Genomic DNA, 18,523 nt, shown 5'->3' on the forward strand with positions numbered 1-18,523 from the left:
AGAACAAATGTTGGCATCTGGCGGTCGGCACCTGGGCGAGGCCAGAATTACAGTATTAGGCGAGATGTCAAGAAAAGAAAGTCATATTTAGTGAAAAGTTGTGAAAAATAGTTAAGTAGTCGAAAAAAGAGATCTTCAATCGAAGAGTAGAAAAAGAAACAACATTCGCCTTAAAGTATAATAAAGAGGGACCGGCATCATATAATAGCTTCTAAAGAATTATGAGCACCATACTAAAGCTCAATTATGCTTCTTAGTCCTACTGCATTCAACTTGGGATGATTAAATGTTTCATCCCCTCAGCCATTGTTGAGCGATAGGACGATTTCGTGCAGAATGTGGGAGTACCAAATTGCGTGCATATCGGTATGACAATTACCACTGTAATGCTGATGGAAGATCTACCTCGATTGGCACGGGGCTGGCAATCTAGGGAGCAGCTTGTATACCTTTTGTAGGCGAACACCGATAACACCTCAGTACAATCTACAGAAATTTCATTCAATTTGGTGAGTCCATTCTACATATTTTAAACAGTAGAATATACCGATCTACTCTGTGTCTACTTGCACTTAAAGAATACAACATAAGATCCTATAATCATCAGAGAGCTCTCTTCATTTTTCACTTCATCTACTACATTGGGATTATATTTATATACTTCATTCTCTCTATTTGCTATCTACCTAGGTAACTTTCAGAGTATGAATGCCATCTCATTCTTTCTCACTACTGATGCGCAGCACAACTTGATACAGCTTGTTGAACTTCACGCACCACGCCATGCCCTGGTTTACGCACCCGCCTTGCGCTGAGGGGGTTCCCAAGATAACCACATATCCCAGCAATTTTAAATTATGTGGATATACCCTAGTGTATTTTTTCATTTGTGGTATCATTTGGTGTCAATTGGTGTGTAGCAAGCTATATAATTGCCTGTATCTACTCAATTGGATTTCATCAGGCTTTTATAAGAACGTAGTGGAAGTTTTCAATTAGTTTCGTTCGATTTCTTTGATCTTATCTACATTTTTCAGCCCTCGACCTCCCACTAAGTTCTCCGCAAAATGTCTACAGACAACAAACTGCTCATCAAAGGTGCCCTCGACGTCGATCCATGGTTGGAACCTTACTCGCAGCCACTTATCGACCGTCAGCTTAAGTTCCAAAAATGGTACGCTGACTTGAAGCTGCTGGAAACTTCTCTTTTCCAATTCGCTTCGTCGTACCAGACCTATGGTGTCCACGGTAACTGGGACACCAAGGAAGTGGTGGTGACTCAATACGTTCCCGATATCCAGGAGGTCTCTTTGGTAGGAGAATTCAATAATTGGGATGTTTCTGCTCACAAATTGAAGAAAGTCAACAATTTTGGCTTGTGGTCACTTACCATTCCTCCAGTCGATGGAGATTTTGCAATCAAACATGATTCCAAGTACAAGATCTCGATGAAATTGCCCTCAGGCGAACAGATTTACCGTTTGGATCCGTGGTTGAGAAGAGCTACCCCTGCCACAGAAACCACTTTGTACGAAGGCCGTTTCTGGAACCCTTCGCCAGCTGAAACCTACAAGTTCAAGAACAAGAGAGCAACCTTCAACTCCACTGAGGGTATCAGAATCTACGAAGCCCACATCGGTATCTCGACTCCAGAACCCACCGTTGGTTCCTACAAGAACTTTACGGAAAACATTTTGCCCATCATCCACAAGCTGGGCTACAACACCATCCAGTTGATGGCAGTCATGGAACACGCCTACTACGCTTCCTTTGGCTACCAGGTCACCAACTTCTTTGCTATTTCGTCTCGTTTTGGAACTCCAGAGGAATTGAAAGAGTTGATCGATACAGCACACGGCCTTGGAATCAAGGTGTTGTTGGATGTTGTTCATTCGCATTCGTCTAAGAACGTCGAAGATGGTTTGAACATGTTCAATGGAACAGACCACTACTTGTTCCACGGCGGACCCAAGGGTAACCATGATTTGTGGGACTCCAGGTTGTTCAATTACGAAAACCACGAGACATTGAGATTCCTCTTGTCCAATTTAAAGTTCTTTATCGACGTCTATCAGTTTGACGGGTTCAGATTCGACGGAGTCACCTCCATGATGTACAAACACCACGGATTAAGTTTCGGATTCTCGGGTGACTACAATGAGTACTTCAACCCTGAATGGGTTGATACAGATGCCGTGGTTTACTTGATGCTTGCCCATCAGTTATTGCTGGAGATCAGCGAGAAAGAAGACGGCTTCAAGTTCTTCTCCATTGCCGAAGATGTCTCGGGTATGCCTACTCTTTGTTTGACTATTCCTGAAGGTGGTATTGGATTTGACTACAGATTGTCCATGGCCATTCCCGACATGTGGATCAAGATTTTGAAACACTTGTCGGACGAACAATGGGATCTCCATTCTATCGTCCATACCTTGACAAACAGAAGATATAAAGAAAAGTGTATTGCTTACTGCGAGTCTCACGATCAAGCTTTGGTCGGCGACAAGACCATTGCATTCTGGCTCATGGACAAGGAAATGTACACGCACATGTCAGTTCTTTCTCCACTCACTCCAATCATCGACAGAGGTCTTTCCTTACACAAATTGATTCGTTTGCTTACTTTTGGTTTAGGAGGTGAAGGGTACTTAAACTTTGAAGGTAATGAATTCGGCCATCCTGAGTGGTTAGATTTCCCCAGGGTTGGAAACAACGAGTCGTACCACTATGCCAGAAGACAGTTCAACCTTATTAAGGACGACTTGTTGCGTTACAAGTTCTTGTATGCATTTGACGCTGGAATGCTCTCGTTAGACAGCAAGTATGGTGTCTTGGACAAACCCCAGGCTTATGTCTCATTGAAGCACGAAGGTGACAAGGTCCTTGTTTTTGAAAGAAATGGCCTTCTCTTTGTGTTCAACTTCCACCACAGCCAGTCCTTCCCAGACTACAAGATTGGTGTTGAAACTGCTGGTACCTACCAGATTGTTTTGAACTCTGACGAAGCGCAATATGGTGGTCACGACAGAATCCAAGAAGTCGATGCCAACGGCAAGCCTGTTCAGTATTTCACCAACAATGATCCATGGAACAACAGATCGAATTCGATGATGGTATACATTCCAAGCAGAACTGCTATTGTCTTGCAACTTAAAGACAAGATCAAAGCTTAATTTTTCAATAAAAAAATAGTCCTCAAGAAAATCCGCCAGATTTTCAAAGGATACAATTAAATCACATATAGCTATAGCAGCCCATTTACATATACATTTTATGGAGGATAGACATTATGGCTTGTTAGTAAACTCGTAGGACCTTTTGCGCAAGTACTACGCGATTCCATATTTTCATATGTAGAACTTGTGTGGGACAACAAGATTTCGCAACCATTTATAGTACCATAGACAGAACTGGGAGGATTTGCCGTTTCAAAACCACACAAGATTCCAAACGATATAGAGCCGAATGGGAAAAAAGATTCCAATTATAAGCCTAACACAGAGATGACAAAAACAGCAAGCTTGCTCTCCTACGTTTCTTCAAGTCTTGACATAAGGGTATTCTTTAGTATTGCAGTGCGCATTACTTCTATAAACTTTGTTTTTATGATCACGTGAATATGTACAGAGATTTATGCACTTCAGGCACGTCTGGTTCTTGATTGTAATTCAAACGTCTTCTGTAGCCTATTATACAATTTAAAACCAATTGACTCCCCAACCATGCTGTCCAAAGAGATGACGTTCTTCGTCATTGATACCACACTGGAGATGGTCAATAGGTCAAATCCCGTTTCAAAAAGATCAAGCCTTGAGAGAGGATTAGGCTACTTTCATGATCATACTGCGACTCTATTGCTTAAGAACAGGAAGATTGACCGCGTAGGCATAATTTGTGCCTCAGATGCTGGTAACCATGTCTACAGTGCTGATGAGGCTTTCACATATACGGATCTTCGTCACTTTTCCACCATTATAGAAGAGTCGTGTAAAGTCACATCAGGGCCACCAGGCAAGCCAAGTCTTGTAGAAGCCGTGACGTTGGGACTCAACCAATTCAAACCCAAGATTCATTTAAAGTACTTGCGTAACTTGGTGATCATTTCAAATGCCGCAGGATCACAAGATCTAGATGAAGTGGACTTGAGCGAGTATACGAGTTTGATTAAGGCTTACAACATCAACGTAATATTTGTAGGCATAGACTTCCTGGCCAACTTTGAGAAGACTCCAGAAAAAGAAAAAAACGAACAATTCTGGAGAAAGATTGTAGAGAAGGAATGGGGTGGCGTAGTTTTGGATGCGGACGAAGCAAATGAGTCTTTGGTGTACTCGCTGACGCTCAAGAAAGTTGCTCCCAGAGTAAGCTATTCAGGCTCAATAACATTTGGACTAAGTAGCGATTCCTTAACCAATGTAAGCATATTGCAAGATGATCCTTTATCGCTTAAATTAGACGTTCAGACATTCCCAGCTACCAAGATTGAGAAAATAGTCGGTCACACATATACGATATCCGAGAACCATGCCGCCAATACCGTTAAGAGAACAGCAAATTACTATTACAAGAAGTATGATAACAATGAAGGAAGAGATGAAATGGCTGGAGAACAGGACGATGATGACAACAATGGCAACTATGTCAAAGTGGATGTTCATCCAGGCGAATTTGTACCAGGCTTCAAATATTCGAATCGGGATATCATTGCTGTAAATTCCGACCTTGCTGAAATAGCACAGCTTCGCTCGAATCCTGGACTCTCCATTATCGGCTTCATTCAGAAAACCAACCTACCTTATGCATATTTCACGGATGAATCAAGTTATGTAATACCAACAAAGGGAGGCAAAGTGTCAAATCCAATTTTGTTCAACTCTTTTGCCAAAGCTTTGCTTGAATTGAAAGCTGTTGCATTAGCTCGTTTCGTGTTGGCTGATGGTAAGGAAATAAATCTTTGTGTCTTGATTCCTCAACTTGTCTCGGTAAATGGCAGGTTATCGTACTCGTTTATACTGGTTAGACTAGCATTGAAAGAAGACCAGAAGATCGGTAGATTTCCCTACTTGACCAAGAAGGCTGAATCTCAAATTGATAAAGATGAAATTGAAGCAGAAGACGAAGACGATGATGATGAAGATGAAGATGACAAGAAACGAGAAGAGCAAGGCGATATACGTCAACGTAAATTTCCATCCGATGAAACTAATTCCTTGATGGATTCTTTTATTTTATCGCGAGATTTGGATGGTGGTTCCAACAAGCCTACTATTAATGTCCTACATAATCAGAAATTAGACTTAGTCGATAGTCAATGTGTTTACATGGGCGACAGGCTAGATGATATGAGCGTAGACGAAAAGCTTATTCCACGCTCCACTGCTTTGGCGAAGTATAACAGAAACTTGAAGAAGATCATCATCACATCGCTCGAGCATGATAGTCTTTCCTTATTCCTCAGTGAAGAGAAGTTTGTGGAAAAGTACTTGGTTGAGAAGAATCCCAATGCTGAGAAGATATCGAATCTATACCACTACGACAATATTCTTCGAGGCAACACTGTAGGCACCAAGGGCTGGCTCAAAGGCTTCAATGTACATTCGAGCGATATTTCCAAGACATTGATCGATGCCCTTGATGTGAAATATCTTGAGAAGGACGAGAAGAAACACAAGCGTCGTAAGTACGAAGGAACTGCATTCGAACGATTCTTCCGTAATGAAGGCGACTCTGCGAACTCCGATATGAAGGCTGACTTTGATGAATTTTTCGACGTTAAAGACTTATTGGGTGGGTAGTATAGATAGTAAATAAAGGGTCAATATTGGTACTCAATACCTGAAAGCTGTTAGTTCTATGTACATGATTCCTTACTAATATTTAAACAAACGATTTTTCAAATCGTATTCCCTATCCTTTGCTGTTCTCCTTCTATGTTTTGATCTAGCGGTACCGTCTTCCCCCAAACTATTTACAATTTTTTCGGATACCTTCATGGTTGTAACCCGTTCCCTTTCGTTCTTGAAGATCTGTTTGAGGTCGTTTCCATTGATGTCCAAGATGGCTTGCAAGTCAAAGACAGCCTTATATTTCTGGGAGTTACCCTGCTTCCAGAGACTTATCCAATGAGAAGCGATACCCAACTCGTCGTAGGAACCGTCACCATTGACTTGGTCTCTGTACTTAGCTATATGGTACAACAACTCGTCGATTGAGTTTGTAGGTCTGTTTATGTACTCAGCGTATTTCGAACCTGTTGGATCTTGTAAATTAAGCAAGTACAACAAGTAATCTGCCTGGATTACAGGGTCTATAAACGAAGTGTGAACACATCCCACCATTCCTAGAGCTAACATAGTTTCAATATCCTTCACCGTGGGCAAAAATACACCTGGAGTATCATGAACTAAGATATCTGGCTCTCGACAGAGCCGTATGATCTCACTAGTATTTTTCGTAACTCCTGGCTGGCCTCCTGTTCTGGCAACTTTTCTTCTTTTAGTCGAGATGGCTCCTACTGAATCGTTGCTCAAACCTACTTCTCTGAGAGTATTCACAAGTGTCGACTTTCCGACATTGGGCATCCCAATAATCATCAAACGGAGTCCCAATGGAGGAGGAGGAGTCATTTCAAAGTACCGTTGTTTGATTAAGTCTATTACTTTCTGGGCGTCTTTACGACTTCTACAATCGATAGTTAGATGCTTCTCGTTTACTGATTCATGCCATTTTCGGAGTACACTGCTCTTAAGAGCAGATAAGTCCTTTTTGCTGTAGAGGACAATCTTCTCCTTCTGGGCTAGCACTCTGTCAAAGAGTACATTGGTGGTGGAAAGGGGAGCTCTGCTATCTCTGACTTCAAGAACAAGATCAATTTGTGGAGCAAGATGGCCAAACTTGGTTAGTGCCTTCTGGTGATGACCTTTGAAGTTGGACAAGGGGATATTGTAGTTCGGAAAGATCCGACGGGGTATAAAAGACATAATGAAATAGTATGCGAGACTAATGTACAAATAGTATATGCTTCGAAATAAAATGTAAATGTATTTTAATAGCAATCAGATCTGCTTGGTGCGCTCGCATTTAAAAAAGTGAAAAATTCGAGATGCCTACTATTTATTATCAAAAATCTTTTCTTCCATTTTCAAGATAAAACTTTCTAAGAAAAGAATGCCTTTGATAACTTTCACAGGTTTGCCGTCTTCTGGTAAAACTACTTGGGCAAAGGAGTTGCAGCGACAACTTCAGAAGAAAATCGAAACTGCAAAGGAATCAAATACACCTGGCCATAATTACAATATCATATATCATTCAGATGAGACACTAGGAATTTCTCACGATGTGTATAGAGATTCGAATCTCGAGAAGCACGCCAGAGGGAACCAGATGTCTGCTGTGAAAAGAGATCTTTCTCGGTCGAATTTCGTCATATTGGACTCTCTTGCATATATCAAAGGATTCAGATACCAGCTCTTTTGTGAAGCCAAAGGAGTAGTAACCCCACATTGTGTGATACAAGTGATTAACCCAATTGAAAAATGTATAGAATGGAACGAGTCAGAAAGCAAGGAAAACAAATGGGATCAAGATCTCGTCCATCAACTCCTAATGAGATATGAAGAACCAAATGGAGATTCAAGGTGGGACTCTCCGTTATTCACCATTTTGTCAGCAGATGAAAATGAAAAGCTTCCCATAGATGAAATTTGGGATTCATTGGTTTTGAAAAGACCTCCACCTCCCAACGCTGCTACTCTAGTCAAACCTACCTCGGGAAACAACTTTTTGCAAGAGTTGGATAGACAAACACAAGAAGTCATCAGTAAGATTCTCCAGCATCAACAAATCACAACTGTCGGAGGTGAAGTTCTTGTAAACAAAGACCAACAGTTGGTGGTTGAGTTGCCACCCACTCCTGTGAGTATTGCCCAAATGCAACGTATCAGAAGAACATACATCAGTCTCAATAGAATGAGATCTGTGGACATCGATAGAATAACGCCACTATTTGTCGAATATGTAAATAGAAGTCTCAATAGCGATTAACTTTAATGACTACGAATTATAGACAAAAGCTTCAAATGCTCTATTGTGTATTATGCTATAAATGATGCTAACGTTTTCTCTGGTTTTTCCACTTAAATGAAACCTTTCCTGCTGCATCCACCATTTTCTTCTTACTACCTTTCTTCATCAATTCTCTTGTAGTTTCCATTCTGGCTTCAACTTCTTTCAACTGCTTTTCCTTCTCTAATCTTCTCTCTAATGCCTTAAATTGCTTCAACTTCTTCAAATCCTGCCTGTCCTTTAATCTCTGTTCTAGTATGGAATCTTCACTAACAAGCCGTTTGTCACTCTGGAGTTGGCCTATTCTTAGCCTGTTTTCTCTCTTCTCTAAAAGACTGGCATCTGTATCAAAAAAATCTGCGGCATTGAATGATTGCTGGCTTTCGAGAGAATCTACAAACACTGTATGTTTACCACTGGCACTGAAACCGAGCTCTTCCTTCTCTCGCTCTATTTTTTGAACCTCAGAAAGTCTGGCAGTCCTCACATAGTTCACGTCTTGCGTCTTGAGCAATTTAACTTGATCTACACTCAACACTTCACTATCTCTGTCTGTTATTAAAATTCCTCTGTCATCGACTTTTCTTCTTGTCATAGCATGGTAGTATTCGTCTGGATTGTATACCGCAGCCTTCTTCTTCAATGCCTTCAAAGCAGCCTGTTTTTTGTGATAATCAGCAGCTCTTAATCGATAATCTTTCTTCTTTTCCAATAGACCAAATCTGGCTCTATCCAGCGTCTGGGATCTCTCCTTGTGCTGCTTTTTCTGCACATTGTGAACCAACTTCGCCATTCTGTGAAGTAGACGTTATTCTATTTTTTGGTGGATGTTTTTGTCGAATCTATCAGCTTCAATATATGTAATTCGAGATGCTCTTCTCAAAAAAAAGTGATGATGGAGAAGTCGCAGACTGAATCAGAATATTTCACAATGTCGTGCGACATAAAAATGACTACGGTTAATTCAGTAAAATTGTAGTCTATACCCTTGGCATGCTAGTACAAAATTGCCCCGAAATATAGACGAATTTCTCAAGATATAGCCCAAAATATATAGGAACTGGAATGTTTATTTTCATTTGAATGGTTAATCATCTCTTCCCAATCAAATTGTTCTCAGGCAGATTCTCCTGATACTAGATCGGAACTATTTTATCACGTGACACAAAAGTACTGAACACAATTTTTTTCAATTCAAGAGTCTTAGAACAAGCAACATTTGACTTCTCTATCCACAAACATGATAAGAAGGATCGTCGGACCGTTTGCGAGACTTGCAGTTCCAAGAGTCTGTGTTAGAACGGGGGTGGTTTTACCTTTGAGGTTCAACAGCCAGGTGTCGAAATCTCAATCAGTTAGTGAACTGAGAGAAGTTTTGTCTACTGTTGTAGATGAAGACATTCCATGGTTCATGAGAGATGAAAGCACTTCTCCTCTTATAGATACTAAGGAGATAGAAATTCCCTCCATTCCTGAGAATGCTCCTGAAACAGTAGAGGAGTTTTTAAAGCTCGTAGCTGAAGAATACGGCTTGCAAGATATTCAATTATTCGATTTGACTCTGTTGCCAGAGTCTCATCCATCAAGTACCAAAAACCAAGCAGCAAGCTATATAATTATATGCACGGGAAAGTCCGAGAAACACATATACAAAGCTTCGAGTGAGCTTAGGCTCAATATTAAACACAGTCATGATATCCTTCCATCGCTCGAGGGAGTGGTTTCTGGAGGAACTAGCCCTGCTGCACGCAGAAGGCTTCTCAAACGAGTGAGAAGAGGTGCTCCAGCTACCGACAATGACTACGGAAAAGTGCCGAACAGTTGGGTTATGTGTGATACTAAGGTCGATAACATTTTCATCCATATCCTTACCCAGCAGAGAAGAGATGAACTCAATTTGGAATCATTGTGGTGTAGAGATGAAGAAAAGGAAAAGTACCTCCCAAGCAGTACTTCTGTAGAAGAGTCTGATGACATTTTCATAGGCGTGAGAAGAGGTTTCCATACCATGACTCCATTCTGGGCACAACAGAGGAGGTCATATTCAACCAAAAAATTGCATTCTATCCAGCAACTCTTTAATGAGGACTCCAGCATCAGCGAAGACAAGTTGCAATCGTATAAAAACAATTTTGATTCGAATTTTGTACCGAGAACTGTACAAGCATTCAGAGATAAATTTGAGCTTTATAGAACCATCCATGTGCTTAATCCATCATTAGTATCGTTTGAACAGGTCCGCGAGACTATTCTCGAAAAATATAGTTCATTGGATATCTATGTGAACAAAGATTTCTCCATTACTTCAGAAAAAGTAGAAGATGTCATCAGATACATGAAATTAATCATAGATTCACCAGAAATAGCAGTTTCTGGTGAAAACACAGGAGTATTTGTCGATAGGGTATTCGACAGCGTTTCAAAATTCATATCTACTTTGGTTTCCTTTTCATATGAACAAGTCAACGTTCTTGAGCATGATGAATTTCTTCCACTTTTATGGAGATTGACATTAATTGAAAAAGACGATGCTGTTCTCAATTCAGAGGTAATCACAAGAGCTATTCAGGGAGAAGTATCTTTAGGGACAGATGTGTTTAGAGGCAATTCGCCAATTTCACAAGCATCCAATAAAGCCCGGGATGTAATTAATATTGCGAAGTACTTCTCCGAGCTCAATCAAGTCATACAAGCAGTCTCCTTCAAAGAGTTAGTACTTTTTTCCTACGGAAATGCTGGCAAATGGAGCAAGTTCTGGAACGAGTGGGAGGTTTCTTTTGGGTTCTTTGGTAATGGATCCCCACAGGCTGCGGTACACTCATGGGTCAGATTAGTGGTCTATCTTGCATTGCGAGACAATAAGACGCAGCAATTGCATTTCCTCCATAACTATTGGAATAATTCGGGGCTAAGTCGTAGTATTGTTCTGGATCTCGAAAGAAATGAATGCCGTTTTGGATCCCCAACAGAGAAAAGAGTTTTCATATCTGCAATCAATAAAATTGTCGACAGTGTTAACAACAGCAATAATGACTCCAAAAAGCAACAGACGGGATTTGCCGAAGTCAAGGCATTCATAGAAAGACTCTAGGCGACGGGTAGTTGCACATCTGTAAATAGCAAATAATCATAATCAGGTAATATAAGGTTAGAATCGAAAGAAGTCCATTTGGGTGTAGTTCAATAATAAAAGATAACTATAACAACACATTTTCGTTATTATATAAGTAACCATTAATTAACACATTACAAATTCTTAGTTCTTTCATTTCGACTCAAAAGTGTTCTACCCTAATTGTCTTTCCGCCTTGTTATGGAGCAGTTGCAAAAATTTCGTGTATAGACGCGGTAAACACACGACCTTGCAACACAAGCCAAATCTGGCAATGTTATACTTTCAATTAGTCTTGAATGCTATTTGAGAGCTTGAAACAAATGTCTTCGGTAGAAATGGAGCAGCTAAAGACCGTGATAAAGAAATGGGAGTACAGTTTCCGGGAAAAGAACGACCGTTTACCTTCGAAACTGGACATTAAAGCTAATGCTGATATCCACAAGCTCTACCTGAAATACCGAGCATTGAAGAGTGGGGGCCACAGTTCCCATTCCAAGAGGAATGTAAGCAGTGGTTTCAAAGCAGCACAGCCAGTACATAATTCTCCACCTCCAGAGACTAGTGATGAGCGTGGAGTTGAAATCATGTTGGAATCTGAGATTGCAGAGTATGAAAATGAGGATATAGAATCTGACCTTATACCGACAGTGAGGGAGTTGGGCCCAACTCCACAGGCCAATGGCAAGGTGCTATCTATATTCGATATGAGGATGACGCCACCAGAATCATCGCCGTTGAAATCACGACAGACAAGTGCGAATCCTTTCACAGAGTTCAAGACTCCTACGAAAGTTCGTGTTAAACACGAGTTAAGGAACACACCAACACGAACAGATAGAGGCAAGGAGCTGATTTTCAATAAACTCAAGAACTTAAGCACAGAGAATAACCATTTGGAGACTCCAAAAAAGAAGGAAACCCAATTGGGTATAGACACCCAGCTAGTCACACCCATGTATTTGGGTCGAACCAACAAAAAGTTTGAGTTTGCCAATGGAACAAGTATAATCGATTCTAACGAAAATATCTCGTCGTCTCCTTTCGTTGTCCAGGAGATGACTCCACGGGTGACAGTCGAAGTTACACCTACACGTAATCCTGTGATTGATTTTCTGGTTTCGCCATCTCCGCTCAAGTCACATAGATTCTTTACAAAGAAGCTCACGGACGTTTTCCACGAAATCAAGGCGATGGAAAATAGTGATGAACTTGAAATCGAAGAGAATGAAGAAGAAGATATCCACGAAGATATTGACAACGATAATGATGGGAACCAGAAACCAAGACGTAAGAAGTTCACCATGAAGAGAACTACAAGAAGATGGAAGATGAAGCCTACTATTCAAGCTAATGTTGACGGAGATAGCATTGCGAAAAAGAACATCCATGATGAAATCAAGAAATTAGACGACAAGCAAAAGACCGATTTGGAAGCATATATGGCGTCTGATGATGAATCTGAAGAAGAACCTATTATTGTTAAAAAAGCCAAACCCCAATCGGGGGCTAAGAAGATCAAGCCTATGAGCAATAATTACCAAAGACTCAAAATCAACGATCCACGTTCAAAAGCGTTTAAGAGGAGAATGTCTAGAAGATAGGAGTAGCTATATTCTATATTTAACTATTTATTATGCATACATCTACTACAAGTAGTACTAATTAGGTAATGAAACCACAAGATCGACACCTTCAATTTGCGAGAATTGGACTCTTGGTTTCAACCTTGAAATATCCAGGGTATTCCCTTTAAATTCAACGGTACTGGTATATACTGGCTTTTCCCATTTCGTCTTGTCACTTTCGAAGTCCCACACATAGCTACTCATGGCTGATTCGCCCTTTTTCTTGGAGTCTCTTATTTCGTTTTCCAACTGTGAAATGTCAGGGTCTTCATTATGTTCCTGTGACTTTGCAGCTCTCTGCTTTTCTACCATGGTGACCTTACCATCTTTAATGACCATTTCCAACGACCTTTCACCTCTACCAGTTCTGGCACTCCGAATATCATTTTGTCTCCGCAATTGTTTCTGTTGCTTTTTCAATTGAAGTGCTCTTTCCACGGGAGACAACCACATATTTCCTGAGGTAGCACTCAGAATTTCATAGTCGGCCGCATTATCTATGATCTTAGTTCTTTCTGCACTTGTAGCTTGGAAATTGAGCAAAGTTTCAAGTCTTTCTTGCGCCATCAATAAGTCTGGATTTATTTTGCTTCTTTCGATTTGAATGTTCTCTATAGCTGCTTCTTTTTCTCTCACTTTTGATTCTTCCAATTGCTGCTGAGCTTTCTTTTTCTCAGCTTCTGCCTGTCTCAAGGCTCTATCTTGAGCCTTCCACAAATTTTCACCAGCATTCAAGGTGACTACGATTTTCTTACTTTTGGACTTAGGTAGAACGTCCTTAACTTCCTCTGGTTTCTTATCACTTTCATGGACGCCCAAAATCTCTGTCTTCTCCTGTCGGAGAACATTCATGATATCTACTCTATCTTTGGCAGATAACAAATCTGCTCCACAATAGGAACACGGCTGTAAGCCTTCTTTTGTACATATGATTTTCCCACAATTTAAGCAGTTTGGCGCAATTTCAAACAACGGATGTCTAGTTGCCATACAGTTGCACACCCGTCTTGTATCGTCCAGGTCGGACTTAATTTCAAGTTCATTCAAGACGCTTTCAATGTCTTTTAGATTGTCCAAGTTTCTCTTTTTTGACTTTTTGCTTGTTTCTGGAGTTGACGATTCTCCAAAAAGTTGGGATGTTGTAGTGGAAGTCTTTTTATTTAGTTTTCCTGTCAAATTCGAAACTTTAGGCTTTGGCAGAGCTGTTTTTGTTGCTTGACCTGTTGCTCTCCAAACGTTCTCAGAACTTGAAGATGAAATCTTCAGGGATTTGGGAATCTCAGGTGGTTTCTGTTTGCCGACCCTTTCATTTTGTTCTTTCTGTTCTTGTTCTTCTTCTCGTTTCATTCGTAAAAAATTTCCTATAAAAGCTAGAGCATCGGTGCTGTCTCCTACCAAATTCAAGAAATGGTTCTGGGTCTCAGCTTCAGACGTCAACGTTATAGCATAGTCCACCATTTCTTCACAAGTTGCCCTATCAAGGGGCAACAAGTCTGCAATGGCATTCACTGAGTAGCTTTTCAAACGTCTGAAACTCATTGTGGTGGCGAGAAGCAAGATACTTTAGGAAATCATGGAGGTTTTTCATTATGACTCTTCTATGAGAATGGTCTGCATAGTCAAGCTCTCATACTAACGGAATTCGCATCACTGATAGTTAAGAATCCACACCAAAGACACCTGGAAGCCCATACAAGGAAAGTGATACACAACGATGGTTCACGCTTTTGAGAAGAATACATAATTTTACTTCCGAGCTTTTACTATGTTACCGAGGTACATAACAATTAAATCTCGAAAAGATATTCAACTCATTGCCTCTGTATTCTTCTCTATAGCGAAGCTAAACTCTCATACCGCAAGACCAAACAAAAGCAGACTACATGCACTCCACTATTATTTATTTTACATCATCACAATCAGACTTTCAATTTTGCTTATGGTTTCTTTCTACATAGAAAGGCAAGTATAGTTCCTTATTTGTAGATATATGCCCGAAGATCCAAACCAGACGACAGATACCGTCAGTGATGCTCTCAAAGCGAAATATGCTGAAATCGCGTCTCTCAAAAAGGCAATAGAAGAAAAACAGGTGCGAAACTCTCAGTTTGCTCCAACTTCAGCATATCCTTCTGTCTCACTGGGTGGGATGTTTCCCCCACGTAAAGGAGGTGCTATTAGAAGTACGCGATACGCTGTAAGAGGAAATACTCGAGGACGTGGTTTTGGTCGTGGCGGATACGCTTCATTTCGTGGAGGAGCCAGAGGAGGGTTTGTTCATCGCCATGTTACGGCTGTATTTGACACATCAGGACAAAACGGGTCTGGAAGTGACTCGTCAACCGGCGACAATGATGATGGAGTTTCACATTCTCCACCTGCAGTGACGGGATATGTGACAAAGCAGTCCAGGGGTGGGATGTCGTTGGTAAGTACCGACATCTATGCCCGAGACCAGGAGAGATACGAGGCAATTCAGCGAGAGAAGGAGGAACTCCAAAAGAAAATTGCAAGACAAAAGCGTAGAGAATTAATGCAAAAACAGATTTCAAAACTCAGGACGAAGACAGATAGTTGTGACCGAGTCAAGATCGACGGCCAGATTTTCGCAGTTTGCAAAAGAGGTAGCAAACTCATTCCATTGGCAACGGCACCCGATGATGCTCCATCCACGACTGAGTGGCACAACAGGACATTTACAAGATCATCAAACGGTACTTTGAGAACAAAATCCAGAATAAGGAAGACTTCCGAGCAATGTCGATATTTTTCACGAACAGGTACGTATATTTTTTCAATATTTGCATTTTAGAAGATACGAATATTTGATATTAGATGTTGATTTTTCATTTATTTAACATTCTGAATTTTGAATTTTAAATTTACTGAATATCTAATTTTGTTAATTATGTGATTTATTTTTTCATGGACAGTTATACTAATCACTGAATTTCTTTCGAATCTTTCAAAATTTCGTATAGGCCAGTGTATGAAAGGTTCAAAATGTAAGTATATCCACAACCGGTCCAGAATAAGGGTGTGCCAGCAGAACTTGGTGGGAAAATGTACGAACCACAACTGCTTGTTCTGTCATGATATCAACGAGTTCAACACACCTGTCTGTCGGTACTATATAGAAGGTAAGTGCACCAACCTGGCGTGCAAGTTCATGCACCATAAGCCCCCACACTATGGAGAGCTTGGCTACGAAGTGTGGGTGTGCCGCCCATTTGCGGTTGGTGGCTGGTGTAGTCGTGGCCAACAATGTCCGTTTATTCATCTATTCAATTGTCCAGATTTTGAAGAAGATGGCAATTGTCCAAGAGGAAAATCGTGCTATTTGGCGCATCCAACAACAATAAGGACCCAAGAGTTAATCGAGACTCCAATGACCACCTACGTACGCGAAGATGGAGATGATATAGTCGTAGATGAAAAGGAGAAAAAAATCTTGATCAATAGCTACACTGTTGATCCAGATGTTCTTCTCCATTCACGCGAGGGAAAGAAGTATGATTTCTACATCGATCAGAAAGCGGCCGATGAAAAGAACGGTGACATGGCATCTGTCTCCGAAAACCAAGAGTTTATGATTGTATTTTCGGACTTGGATGAAAGTTCCGACTTCTCGTCAGACGAAGAAGATAGCAGCAGGAATACGGAATCGTTGTCAAGGAACAACGACTATGTTCTGTTGTGATGACTCTGGTAAACAAGAAAGAGAAGAGAAAAACGTCGAAAAAATAAACAAAAATAGCATTGGAATATTAGTAGACGCTAACATATAAGCCCACAACCTTCTTTTTGAATTGTAGTAGCTGTGCATTAGACTATTGATTAATACTAAATTGGCTCTTGGAGGTATTTCGCAGCCCTTATTATCTTTAATCTGTGAGGTTGTTATATGCACGTATTTCCTCTCTGAGAAAATGCTGCAAAAAGTGCCTCCCTACTGATCGATTACTCAAGCGGCAATTCCCACTTTCTATCAAACTATTAATTTGTTCCCTTTTTCTTTGTAAATTCAGAGTTATCTTCTTTTATCACTTCTATAATAGTGTTAGTTTTCTCTGGGGGAGCCTTACGATCTTGTAAAGTTGGTTTTTATCACAATTTCGCAACAATTTCGAAACTACACTCATACTTCATACACTATAAGGAAGATTCTTATGATCTTAAATTTCAACTAAGAATCATACAACAACCCAATTCTGTAAAGGTCACAAACTTTGTCAGCAGAACCTCTTATATTCAAAACAGCTATATTTATTTAGGAAGCATTACTGGAGTTTCATACTGGTTTTACAACCTTTATAATGTCTACCAACTTGAATATTCCTTCAGACATCAACAATCCACCCAAATGGATTCCCGTCCAGAGTCTCCAAGACAGATACCAAACCATCAGTAATCTCGGTAATGGAAGTTTTGGTAGCGTTGAATTAGCCAAGTTTCGTTTAGATAAGCATGAGCTTTTCAGGGCTACCAATGAAAAGAAGGGAACTCTCATGTATCCACTCCAGGATTCACAGGTCAACATATCCAACTTAGTAGCTATCAAAACTATGAACAGACAGCTTCCATTGCTCAATGATTACACCCGGATCAAAGAAGTTAGGTTCATAATGGCTATTTCGTCTCATCCTTGTTTAGTTCAAATCTATGAGATTTTCATTGACGACATTAATTTCCAGTTGCACATTTCAATGGAATCTATGAATCAAAACTTGTATCAACTCATGAAAGCCAGAAGAAACATCAATTTCTCTCCTGTAACTTTGCGCAGTATTTTGAGTCAGGTGCTTTGTGCTATTCGTCATATTCACAGACACAACTACTTCCACAGGGATGTCAAACCGGAGAACATATTGGTGATTCCTTCTCACCAATACTATGGTACAAAACAGGCAATTCCACCATACAGAAAGAATGACAACTTTGTCATCAAACTTGCTGATTATGGACTCGCTAGACACGTAGGCAACACAAAACCCTATACTGGATATGTTTCTACAAGATGGTATAGGTCTCCTGAGATTCTTTTAAGACAAAAGATGTATTCAAAGCCTATTGATATCTGGGCGTTTGGAGCTGTAGCATGCGAAGTTGCAAATTTCTCCCCGTTATTTCCTGGGTCTAATGAACTTGATCAGATCTGGCGCACACTCAAAGTGCTTGGTTGTCCCATACCATTAGACCCGCACTCTATGGATAGGACAACCTCCTTGCCAATGGGAGGGTTCTGGAAAGATGCCCATGAGCTTGCTAGTAAGCTTGGATTCACATTTCCTCCAGAGACAGGAGTTCAGATACAGGATATTCTCCCCAATGCTATCCATGCCGAATTAGCAGAAGTAGTACGTGGATGTCTAATATGGGATCCACACCAGAGATCTACTGTAGAAAGGCTCTGTTGTATGCCCTATTTCAGAACCACTGTTGCAGCCATTGATTTATCAATACAAGGTGTCAATGCTACCGATCCTACGCAACAAGAAAATGTAGAACTACCACTCAAGTCAGTCAAAGCTACAACTTCCACTGCCTCTGCTAATAACAAGCAGTTTAAGTTAGTTCACAATGGTAGAGCATCAAAGCCAATATCGCCTATAAATAATGTAACGCAGCCAAGTAAAGTATACAGCTATGTCGATCTTGACGACGGTTACGAGAAAGAGTTTATGAAGCAAATGGACCAAGCAGAGCCCATAACCACTGA

At 40.5% G+C, this 18,523-nt stretch overlaps 11 protein-coding genes across 11 annotated transcripts; 8 read left to right on the forward strand and 3 right to left on the reverse strand. All coding sequences in view use genetic code 12, as the record gives it.

The window, feature by feature from the left end:
* The first annotated feature begins 917 nt into the window (after window positions 1-917).
* GLC3 (alpha-1,4-glucan branching enzyme) lies at window positions 918-3,299 on the forward strand. The gene has a single exon (XM_001383244.1). It carries the CDS (start codon window positions 1,068-1,070, stop codon window positions 3,171-3,173), a length of 2,106 nt encoding a protein of 701 aa, XP_001383281.2. The 5' UTR covers window positions 918-1,067; the 3' UTR covers window positions 3,174-3,299.
* Window positions 3,300-3,737: 438 nt separating this feature from the next.
* Window positions 3,738-5,826, forward strand: PICST_67185 (Ku80 protein; the record flags this gene model as incomplete). Its single annotated transcript, XM_001383245.1, has 1 exon — window positions 3,738-5,826. The coding sequence occupies one exon, from the start codon at window positions 3,738-3,740 to the stop codon at window positions 5,793-5,795; it is 2,058 nt and encodes a 685-aa protein (XP_001383282.2). The 3' UTR covers window positions 5,796-5,826.
* A 44-nt stretch (window positions 5,827-5,870) lies between these two features.
* PICST_43609 (predicted protein) lies at window positions 5,871-6,980 on the reverse strand (the record flags this gene model as incomplete). The annotated part of the gene is made up of 1 exon (XM_001383611.1): window positions 5,871-6,980. One exon carries the CDS (start codon window positions 6,978-6,980, stop codon window positions 5,871-5,873), a length of 1,110 nt encoding a protein of 369 aa, XP_001383648.1.
* A 187-nt stretch (window positions 6,981-7,167) lies between these two features.
* On the forward strand, window positions 7,168-8,043 carry PICST_44319 (predicted protein; the record flags this gene model as incomplete). Its single annotated transcript, XM_001383246.1, has 1 exon — window positions 7,168-8,043. The coding sequence occupies one exon, from the start codon at window positions 7,168-7,170 to the stop codon at window positions 8,041-8,043; it is 876 nt and encodes a 291-aa protein (XP_001383283.1).
* A 32-nt stretch (window positions 8,044-8,075) lies between these two features.
* Window positions 8,076-8,886, reverse strand: PICST_82900 (predicted protein). The gene has a single exon (XM_001383612.1). It carries the CDS (start codon window positions 8,855-8,857, stop codon window positions 8,111-8,113), a length of 747 nt encoding a protein of 248 aa, XP_001383649.2. The 5' UTR covers window positions 8,858-8,886; the 3' UTR covers window positions 8,076-8,110.
* Window positions 8,887-9,463: 577 nt separating this feature from the next.
* Window positions 9,464-11,089, forward strand: PICST_2999 (predicted protein; the record flags this gene model as incomplete). Its single annotated transcript, XM_001383247.1, has 1 exon — window positions 9,464-11,089. A coding segment is annotated over one exon (1,626 nt), but the record flags the coding sequence as incomplete, so codon positions are not given.
* Window positions 11,090-11,499: 410 nt separating this feature from the next.
* PICST_44021 (predicted protein) lies at window positions 11,500-12,780 on the forward strand (the record flags this gene model as incomplete). The annotated part of the gene is made up of 3 exons (XM_001383248.1): window positions 11,500-11,682; window positions 11,788-12,106; window positions 12,260-12,780. 3 exons carry the CDS (start codon window positions 11,500-11,502, stop codon window positions 12,778-12,780), a joined length of 1,023 nt encoding a protein of 340 aa, XP_001383285.2.
* Window positions 12,781-12,837: 57 nt separating this feature from the next.
* Window positions 12,838-14,343, reverse strand: PICST_30434 (predicted protein; the record flags this gene model as incomplete). The annotated part of the gene is made up of 2 exons (XM_001383613.1): window positions 12,838-13,973; window positions 14,025-14,343. 2 exons carry the CDS (start codon window positions 14,341-14,343, stop codon window positions 12,838-12,840), a joined length of 1,455 nt encoding a protein of 484 aa, XP_001383650.2.
* Window positions 14,344-14,794: 451 nt separating this feature from the next.
* Window positions 14,795-15,538, forward strand: PICST_43964 (predicted protein; the record flags this gene model as incomplete). The annotated part of the gene is made up of 1 exon (XM_001383249.1): window positions 14,795-15,538. A coding segment is annotated over one exon (744 nt), but the record flags the coding sequence as incomplete, so codon positions are not given.
* Window positions 15,539-15,787: 249 nt separating this feature from the next.
* PICST_43550 (predicted protein) lies at window positions 15,788-16,504 on the forward strand (the record flags this gene model as incomplete). The annotated part of the gene is made up of 1 exon (XM_001383250.1): window positions 15,788-16,504. A coding segment is annotated over one exon (717 nt), but the record flags the coding sequence as incomplete, so codon positions are not given.
* Window positions 16,505-17,120: 616 nt separating this feature from the next.
* Window positions 17,121-18,257, forward strand: IME2 (positive regulator of meiosis, MAPK related ser/thr protein kinase; the record flags this gene model as incomplete). The annotated part of the gene is made up of 1 exon (XM_001383251.1): window positions 17,121-18,257. A coding segment is annotated over one exon (1,137 nt), but the record flags the coding sequence as incomplete, so codon positions are not given.
* Between the last annotated feature and the right edge of the window lie 266 nt (window positions 18,258-18,523).

This window comes from Scheffersomyces stipitis, chromosome 3 (assembly GCF_000209165.1).
Source record: "Scheffersomyces stipitis CBS 6054 chromosome 3, complete sequence".
NCBI classification, from domain to species: domain Eukaryota; kingdom Fungi; phylum Ascomycota; class Pichiomycetes; order Serinales; family Debaryomycetaceae; genus Scheffersomyces; species Scheffersomyces stipitis.